General features: G+C 39.5%; 1 protein-coding gene across 1 annotated transcript; it reads right to left on the bottom strand.

Annotated features, from left to right (window-relative positions):
* Positions 1-541: 541 nt before the first annotated feature.
* On the bottom strand, positions 542-9,299 carry LOC142915962 (speckle-type POZ protein-like). The gene is made up of 8 exons (XM_076061602.1): positions 9,182-9,299; positions 8,498-8,619; positions 8,173-8,324; positions 4,835-4,962; positions 3,873-4,050; positions 2,409-2,464; positions 1,859-1,981; positions 542-835 (listed from the first exon to the last, which is right to left on the bottom strand). Exons 1-8 carry the CDS (start codon positions 9,257-9,259, stop codon positions 680-682), a joined length of 993 nt encoding a protein of 330 aa, XP_075917717.1. The 5' UTR covers positions 9,260-9,299; the 3' UTR covers positions 542-679.
* Between the last annotated feature and the right edge of the window lie 1,030 nt (positions 9,300-10,329).

Genomic DNA, 10,329 nt, shown 5'->3' on the forward strand with positions numbered 1-10,329 from the left:
ATTCTGTTTTTGCTTAACTAAACAATTGAACCAAATTGTCCTGCCACCTAGGGACAATCACATCGAACGTTTTATTTTACACTCTCTCAATTGGGATATGTCGTGGTGTTTATTAGGTTGTAGTTTTCCACTTTTTCTACATATATACTTGTTTATAGAGTTGTAGATGTATAGATGTAAAACTATATTACATGGTAAAGTGAATTTGGCCACCTTTTTGTGAAAGTAAACATATTTGCTTAAATTAACATTATTTTCAAAGCAGAGGAAAGTTGGTAGTCTGATGCAAAGTCTTCACGGTTGTTTGCATGGAGGCCACAGGTAAATAACCGCACCGTGCAGCCAAAGTTTTCCTGGTCATAGATGTTCTTTGCCTGCCACCGTTAAGTCTGTTTGAGACGCTTGCATGGAGGTCCCAGCTGTGGAGACTGGGCCGTGGCCAAGGCACGGAAAGCATCCGCAACCAGGTGAGGGCGAGACAGAACCATGGACTTCCAGCCCGCCGTCTCCATTACGTCCATCGCATGACTGCAAGTACAAGTCAGGGTTAAGCGAGCTCCTAATAAGCAGTGTCTATAAGGATTGGGGCAAACGGTTAGTCTCCATTAAAAGGGACTGTAATGCAAATTGCCAGGTAACATCATCAATGTTACGCAGCTCAGTGACAGTCACACTCTCACTAGACTTGCCTGTTTATTATGAAGTCAATGGCCTGGGCCTTCAACTGCTCTGCACTGTGCAAATCGGCCAAGATCAAAGTCTCTACAACATTTTCCACCGACAAGTTTGTGCATAGTGCCTCCTCGCACATCACCTTCAACCTCTCTAATGCATACTTGAGAAAAGTAAAAACAAAGTGCAATTTCAGTATTAAGAACACTATTTTCTCTACCTATTTCGCTTGTATAACATTCCCTCACCCCATGAACTACTTTATAAACGCAGTATATAGCAGTCAAATGTTTGAGAATTTTCTTAAAACATGGCATCAACCTTTCAGCATATTTATGTTTTAAGTCATGTATTTATTGATCTCTACTATAATTAGGGGTCCTTGTCCTAAACTTTATTATATTGGTTACAAAGTCATGCAAATTACAAAGGAGGTGAGATGTTGTTTTCCAAGAGCTTAAAGAGTTTGGTTGTTAAGCTGATAAACAATGCAACTGCAAGCCACCATATTTCAACTCTAGCAGAATATTAAACTTTAATGAACAAAGCTTGAACATGCGACTTTATACGATTTGTATTCTTATTTCATTACAATCGCTTTAGGAACTATTGAATATGATGTTCCAGAAGGGAGAGTAATGACTCTTAACTGATTATCTGGCAGATCTTCAGGAACAGCAGGATATCCGTTTCCTTAATAAAAGTATATTTGTTCCAATTTATTTCTATACAGCCATGCCATATCAAACAATCTTTTAAAACACTTCCCTTTATTTTATTACTAATTGTATCAATTGTTAATGTGATTAACAAAAAACCCTCAATACAAGAACACACAGCCAAATGGTTGCACTTAGGATAAAAATGCTGCATGTGAATGCACTTCAATGCACACGTACTAGCCTCTAGCATGGACTAATACCAGTTTGACATTCAATTCAATTGTGAAATTGCATGACAATTTATATTTTTTGTTGAAAATTCAATCATCTCCCAGGACATCAATTCCAAAACCTGAAAGCACTAATGTGAACGTCTACATCATATACATTTGCTATTCATATTATTTGTGACACGGGCTTTAGAAAATACCTAAATGCTGTTTTAATTTCACTTGCGACCTACAACTGCACACCGATACATCACAAGGTGGTGCGATCTCATGTTAATATTTTAAGCGTGTAACCTTGTCAGCAGCGGCCAGCAGCTCATCAGCCATCTTCTCCAGGTTTGGAGCCCTTCCCGTATAGACAAAACTCATCATTTCCTTGAACACGTCAGGCTCCACATCATTAATCTCCACTCGATTCTGCAAGGTAGCAACACAATATATTCAAATTAACTTCGGCATATATTGGGAGACGAAAATATAGCATTAAATTAAATAAACATCCTTTATATCTACACAACACATGTAAAGTGGCTCCATTCAAGTTGTATTCAACTTGCCGATGACTATTTATTGCGCGTAATAAATCCATTCTTGACACACATGCAATGGCCTTCTGTGAAATGTTGTATAAAAAATAGCTATAAAATACAATCTAACATTCCCTCGGAATGAATACTTTTTGATAATAAATGTGCAATGCGCCAAAAGAGTTACTAGGGTAATAGTTCAACATTTGACAGCACTCTCAAGAGATACTTATCAACCGATCCATTGTGACAAATGCACCTTGGAAATGTATGATCACAGTATTAATGTGCTGTATTAAGATTGCATTTAAAGATACCTTTTTGCTCTCTTCCATTTCATGTTCAAACATAGCATTAAAAACAAGTGACCGACCTGAAAAAGGTAAAGCAACTGTTAACAAATAGAGTAAAACCTTGGATTGCGAGAATAATTTGTTCCGGAAACGTGTTTGTAATCCAAAGCACTCGTATATCAAAGCACTCGTATATCAGTTGTGATCACGTGACGCTCGGCAGACAAAGCGTATACGTACTACTCGTATTGCAAAACCTCACTCGTTTATCAAATTAATATTTATTAAAAAAATTTGCTCGTCTTGCAAAACACTTGCAGACCAAGTTACTCGCAATTCAAGGTTTTACTGTACAGTGAATTGGAAAAACACCAGAATGTGGTACAGACACATTTAGATGTTATATCTAGAGATCAAATAATCTAGATACAAAAGAGGTAAAATCCAGATCCATATTTTATTTCATATGGCATATCCATTACAGATTTGTCAAACATGGACGCAAATAAATGTCCAAATTAGAGGCTCAAAACCTACACCATAACTGCATTGTGAAAAATGAATTCTGCACAACAACGATATAGTGAAGTAAATAAAAACGGAATAAAAACTTTAGCAACAGGCTAATTAAATATGTTCATCTCTCACACAATACAATATTACATTTATATATGTAGTGACATCGCGAATGTCACTGTGTAATGCCGGCTATAGAGAGGCACGGCGTGCGATGTATTAACATCGCGGGCACCATGTGGATGTGGGTGCAGTACCGGCCCGAGAGGGGCATGGTGAGCGCTGTCTGACAGTGCTGAGTGGCACCACGCTCTGCGTGGGGTGCCGACCCCTACAGGATAGGGTGTGAGAGTGCTGGCCATGGGAATGGGGTTACCAAGGGCCATGGCACTTGACCACGAAGGACACGTGACCGGTAAAGTGTACACAGGGCCCCCAGGTGGGGGCTAGGGGTGGTCACGTGTCAGGGCCGGGAACCCGCTAGAGGATTCCAGAAGGTGGTCGTGGCCAAGGGCGGAGCCACCCCCGCCACAGAGGATAAAAGCCGGGTCCCTGAGAGGGACCGGCTGCTGTTGTTCATCCTGAAGAATCTACGTCCTACAAGAGTCACCAACACGTGGACCCGGACCCCGGCCAGGGTCCGGTCCGTCGTAGCTAATTCCCGTGTAATTAGTGTAGATAGCCTGGTGGTCCACCACCATAGGTTGTTCATGTGTTACGGGGTAGTACCCCGTGTGTCGGTTGAAGAAGTGCGTCTGTGACTCAGTTGAATTCATTACACATATTTACTGATGTATCCTTTAACAAAAAGCATTACAAATTGACGTAAGCATTTGCCAGTGTTAGTTAATAAAATTCAGTGTAAAACAGGAAATGGCTGTAGTTGATTACCCCAAACTAATTACAGTATCATTAATTATATGGTTCTATTGTACACTAAACGACGCATGTGTTGCTTGTTGTGGCACAGACCTGCCAATACGGCCTTGTGTGCTTTAAACTCCTGGCCACCAACACGAAGCAGGCAGTCAGTGAAGCGGGAATTGTCCCAGATCTCCCCGAAGTCAACTGCCAGCCGGCAATCTGGCACTATCAATGTACTCATGCTGGATTGACCAGAAATGTTCACGGAATCCTGCACCACACTAACCTGCATAGACATCAACCAGCTTTGAGAAGGCATTTGATGAATTTTTTTTACAAATCCTCACTTAACTACACATTTTGCATGAAGATGTAGGCTTTGGTTCAATCAAGCAAGCAAATCTGCACAGACATCCTATATCAGAACAAGTGTTGTGAATAATGCCAAAATAGAGGTCCGTGAAATGTTTTTCATATTAATCAATTTTCATTCTATATTTTTGTCAAGTTATTTTACACTGTATAAACAGTTTAAACAGGTAGTGAGGCCCCTAATTATGGGTTCTGCACAACAACAGAGGAAGTGAACAGCCCTTCTTGATGTGCTTCCTTTCATTATCAAAAATGCTTGTATTTTGTAAAGTATTTTAAAGGTAAAAAATATAAATCTGGCTGATTAAAAGGACCCCCCTAAGGACAAGAAACATTTACATCAAACTGGCTGATGTCCGAGAATAGGAAAAGGAATTCATGTGGCGACATTTAAACAAAACACTTTATGTAATACCTGACATTCTAGTTTATAAAAATGTCAAGGTTTAAATATAAACACTATCCAGAGGGAGAAAACCTAAAAAAAATTACGCTTGATTATTTAATTGTTGTGCTATGTTAACTCTAGCACCAGTGGAGGAAAAACGTGCTTGTAAAACTCATGTTAACAATTTCCTTGTATGGAACAGGGAAAGTAATTATTACAATCATCAATTAAGTAGAATATTGACTCCAACTGTGCAATTGTAATGACTAAAATAGAAAATTACACATTAGCTGCAGCATGTCATACTTACTTCACCAAAGAGTGTCAGTTTGTTATCTGGAAGCAAGCTATTAGATTCATCAAGCAAAAAATCTCTTCGAATGAATTTTTTAAATCCCCAGTCTTTTCCTTGGAAAAAGCGGTATGCTCGCGGGCTCTCTGTAAAAAAATAGATTTCAAACAATACTCACCAGTTCTTACAATAAACGGTGGTAATTTCATGTAATAGGAAAAAAAAAATGTTATTCTATTTTCAAAGTGTAAAGACAGCAATGTATTCTAAAGCCCTGCGCCACGGTGGCAGTCAACTACCTCGCCTGGTATATAGGTCATGGGGTTCGATCTCAACCCTGATGCCTGTATATTTGGAATCTGCATGTTCTCCTTGTGGTTGCATGTATTTTTATCCAGATCTTCCGGTTTTTCCCTCCATATTTATAAAAATCCAGAGTATTTGGCTGCTATACATTTCCACACAATAAGCCATCTCGTTAAGCTATCGTTTGTGGCCGGGGCACTTCTGAAAAAGAGCTATGTACAGTGAGGGAAAAAAGTATTTGATTCCCTGCTGATTTTGTACGTTTGCCCACTGACAAAGAAATGATCAGTCTATCATTTTAATGGTAGGTTTATTTGAACAGTGAGAGACAGAAAAACAACAAAATTCAGAAAAACGCATGTCAAAAATTGATTTGCATTTTAATGAGGGAAATAAGTATTTGACCCCTCTGCAAAACATGACCTAGTACTTGGTGGCAAAACCCTTGTTGGCAATCACAGAGGTCAGACGTTTCTTGTAGTTGGCCACCTGGTTTGCACACATCTCAGGAGGGATTTTGTCCCACTCCTCTTTGCAGATCTTCTCCAAGTCATTAAGGTTTCGAGGCTGATGTTTGGCAACTCGAACCTTCAGCTCCCTCCACATATTTTCTATGGGATTAAGGTCTGGAGACTGGCTAGGCCACTCCAGGACCTTAATGTGCTTTTTCTTGAGCCACTCCTTTGTTGCCTTGGCCGTGTGTTTTGGGTTATTGTCATGCTGGGATACCCATACATGACCCATTTTCAATGCCCTGGCTGAGGGAAGGAGGTTCTCACCCAAGATTTGACGGTACATGGCCCCGTCCATTTTCCCTTTGATGCGGTGAAGTTGTCCCGTCTCCTTAGCAGAAAAACACCCCCAAAGCATAATGTTTACACCTCCATGTTTGACAGTGGGGATGGTGTTCTTGGGGTCATAGGCAGCATTCCTCCTCCTCCAAACACGGCGAGTTGAGTTGATGCCAAAGAGGTCCATTTTGGTCTCATCTGACCACAACACTTTCACCCAGTTGTCCTCTGAATCACTCAGATGTTCATTGGCAAGCTTCAGACAGGCATGTATATGTACTTTGTTTTGCAGGGGGACCTTGCGGGTGCTGCAGGATTTCAGTCCTTCACGGCGTAGTGTGTTACCAATTGTTTTCTTGGTGACTATGGTCCCAGCTGCCTTGAGATCATTGACAAGATCCTCCCGTGTAGTTCTGGGCTGATTCCTCACCATTCTCATGATCATTGCAACCCCACGAGGTGAGATCTTGCATGGGGCCCCAAACCGAGGGAGATTGACAGTTCTTTTGTGTTTCTTCCATTTGCGAATAATCGCACCAACTGTTGTCACCTTCTCACCAAGCTGCTTGGCAATGGTCTTGTAGCCCATTCCAGCCTTGTGTAGGTCTACAATCTTGTCCCTGACATCCTTGGAGAGCTCTTTGGTCTTGGCCATGGTGGAGAGTTTGGAATCTGATTGATTGCTTCTGTGGAAAGGTGTCTGTTATACAGGTAAGCTGAGATTAGGAGCACTCCCTTTAAGAGTGTGCTCCTAATCTCAGCTCGTTACCTGTATAAACGACACCTGGGAGCCAGAAATCTTTCTGATTGAGAGGGAGTCAAATACTTATTTCCCTCATTAAAATGCCAATCAATTTATACAATTTTTGACATGCGTTTTTCTGGATTTTGTTGTTGTTATTCTGTCTCTCACTGTTGAAATAAACCTACCATTAAAATTATAGACTGATCATTTCTTTGTTAGTGGGCAAACGTACAAAATCAGCAGGGCATCAAATATTTTTTCCCACACTGTAGTTCAGTGGGCCTTGCCTGGTAAAATAAAAATAGTTCAGTTTAGCTTTTAACTTCAAGGTAGATGAAAATCAGACCTGGATTTAAGTGTATGAATATATAGTTCATATGGATTAGTTGAATGTGTTTGTGTATTAATAATGCTTGTCTTTGTAAACATGGTTGTGTGACGTGAGTTACATGTTAACATTACCAAAGACAACACCAAAGCAAATAATAAGAAAAAAACATGAAAGTTTAAAACAAAAAGATAGATTTAGACTCTCAGAAACATGTTAATAGCCTTAGCAAAGCACAGTAAATGTATGGATGTCATCACTTAAAATAGTTATCGCGCATTGAAAGAGTATCCTGAAAGTAATAAGGCAATTATAAAACAAACAATATGAACCACTAAAGCAAGGTAAAGGAGAAGTGTGAAATGGGATGAAAATGCCAACCTTTGTAAAACCACCAGAAATGAATAAAAAAATGGATGAGAATACAAACAAAAATAATGAAGTTGTAATAAACAGTGAGTGCAAGCAGAAAAATAAAGCCGTCACTTGATAAATTACAATGGAATAACACATGGTGAAGATTGTAAAACTAGGAAAAGAAATGTCCGTGAATGACAATGTCCAGGTACACTAAGCAAAATAAAATAATTATTGGAGGGTCAATATCATGGAAAACACAAAAAATATGCATAATGGCAACTTCTGAAGGTGGAACAGGATCAAGAGCACTTTTGGAATATGAATTTGATAATGAAAAGTTGCAATGTGCTACAGGATGAAAGATTCCAATCTAGTGCATATTACCTACTATGAAACACTGATTACAAACAGAAACACTGACAAATGGAACAAAACCAAAAAGTACACAAAGCGTGGAGAGAAGTATGTTGAGAATTACAGTGAGAAACTGAAAGAGGAACACGTTGGTCAAATCAAAACGGCAAATTAGAGACAACATATTGACTGTTGTAAATATAGATTGGGCTTGGACAGGACACATCGCTAAATGGGATGGTTGATGGATGAGACTAGTGGTCGAATAGGAAGAAAAGTAGAGTACATGCCCAAGACGATGTCAAACGTAGACAAGGAGATATTAGATCAGCTCATGTGAAGGATGAGGGATCGTGTTCGTAAGGTTTATACAATGTTTCAAGCAGTCGATAAATAATGGCTGATTATGATATAATCCTGTTACCAAATACACATATGACGTGAATTGATACTTAAATACAAGTAGTTTCACCCATAGCCTTGGTTTCCTCTCCCTTGGCATTAAGAATAGAAACCTTGAACTTGGCGTAGACTTCACTCTTGGGACAGCTGACCAATAACAAGTACAACGATAGGTAATCTTTACTCTCTTCGTCAAGACCCTTGGGGTGTATGCGTAGGCACCTGATTGAACATATAAACAAGACATATTAGGTGTGTATGTATGCGCAGACTACATTGCTAAAACAATATAGTATGAACTAAAACATGCACTATGCAAAATTGTTCTAGTAAAGCACCTCCGTGAGCATTGTGATTTTTTTTTAATGTCATAAAATAGCCAGAATTTACTGTACCATTTCAATGTATCATTGGTGCCTGCTGAAAATGTAGAACTCTTGAGAACTTGGCCCATTTCTTCACGACAGAAGCTGAAATTATTGATGGTCCACATATAAGAGAACTTTACAACCTTAACCTGAAATACACGAGCACATAATAGCTATAAAGCTCATTCATTACCATAAATACATGACCATTGACAAACCCTCAAGTATTTCACCCACACATCTGAATATTGTGCTCAAAAACACAAACTGCCTATAAGGAAAGAAACATTACTGTAAATGAAAGGGTCTTATTAGTGTTCTGGGATTACCTTGCATGTTCATTACTGCACAGCGTTAACACAAGTCTCAACATGTCATAGATTAGAGTGTGCAATAAAAGGCCTTTTTATTTTTTTTATTTGATAAAAACTGCTGCCCCTTTTGTAAAAATACACTACCAGTCAAAATCAGAGACAATTATCTAGTATAATGTTGTTAGTGCAATTCTATGAACTTTGCAATCTGATGTACAAAAATAGCCTGTAAAATGATAATCCATAATTGCACTTACACATAATTATGAAACCATTTTGGATGGCTTTGCGATGAACAAAAAACGTGTAAAAGTTAAATGCATTAGCCATGCGCATACTTTGACCGGCACAAGACGGAGACCCGTTGAATGTGATTGGCCACAGGGGAACAAGTTACCTGTGTGTAGCACCAGCTTTCTGCGATGGGCGCATTGGACATTTCAGACGGAGGTGGGGGGCTCGGGGCCCTGGACATGTTTGCATTGAATGCGAGGGAAGTGACATCATCAGGTGACATTAAGAGGGAAGTGACATCATGAGGTGACATTAAGCAGGAAGTGACATCATCAGTCGACATTAAGAAGGAAGTGACATCAGGCGACATTTAGACGGAAGTGACATCATCAGGTGACATTGAGAGGGAAGTGACATCGGTAGGCAACATTAAGAGGGAAGTGACATCATCAGGCGACATTAAGAGAGAAGTGACATCATCAGGCGATATTAAGAGGGAAGTGACATCATCAGGCGATATTAACAGGGAAGTGACATCATTAGGCGACATTAAGAGGTAAGTGACATTAAATTTTGATTTAAAGCTTTCGTGACTGCAGTAATTCATATTCTTAGTTTTTTCGGTAAAGTCACGTTGAAGAGAAACAACAAAATAACAAAATATATATAAAACAATACAAAATTCTCACGACGTTTCGACCATAACTCAAACGGTCATCATCAGGTGTGTCGGTTTGCATAAATGTATTTTTAAAACGGCACATTTATTTATTTATTTAAAAAACCGTTGGCGTCACGCGCAGCGATTGGCAGTTTGCCCAGGACTAGCCCATCTATTTTTTTTTTGAAAAGAGGAGGGGGGAGACGAATTTTTTTATAATGTATGCTGTCTGAAAGCCACTGTAAGCGTGAACAATAAATCAAGAACTGAAATGATTTATCAAATCTTTCCAATGATTGCTAAGATAGAATCCATCTTCTCGGTTGAAATTGTCTCTGTGCTTGTATATGTGGATAGCCTCATGAACGAATCTCTCATGGAAGCCAGATGGCTTACAAAGAACCTCCGTCTTGGAAAAGTCAATGGCATGTGAGCCTACTGAATTAGAACAATGATCTGCTACGGCCGAGGTGTTGGTCCTACCGTGTTTAAGGTCTGCTTTATGTTCACGAATGCGGTCCGAGACATGGCGTTTGGTTTCTCCAATGTAACTACTACCACAGAGGCAACTTAGTTTGTAGACACCAGGGTATTGTATGTCCGGAATCACATCTTTTACAGACGGAACCAGATCACGGATTTTATGTAAT

This window comes from Petromyzon marinus, unplaced genomic scaffold, assembly GCF_048934315.1.
Source record: "Petromyzon marinus isolate PM22_M1 ecotype Great Lakes invasive population unplaced genomic scaffold, UKy_Petmar_22M1.pri1.0 PM_G_Scaffold_37, whole genome shotgun sequence".
NCBI lineage: Eukaryota > Metazoa > Chordata > Hyperoartia > Petromyzontiformes > Petromyzontidae > Petromyzon > Petromyzon marinus.

Excerpts from the sequence above, each read along its gene's own strand:
- LOC142915962 (XM_076061602.1), bottom strand. The coding sequence starts at position 9,259 with ATGTCCAGGGCCCCGAGCCCCCCACCTCCGTCTGAAATGTCCAATGCG. Across the intron at positions 4,963-8,172 it reads AGAGGAAACCAAGGCTATGG|AGAGCCCGCGAGCATACCGC; the intron begins GTGAAACTACTT and ends ATTTTTTTACAG. Across the intron at positions 836-1,858 it reads TGCTGGCCGCTGCTGACAAG|TATGCATTAGAGAGGTTGAA; the intron begins GTTACACGCTTA and ends ACTTTTCTCAAG.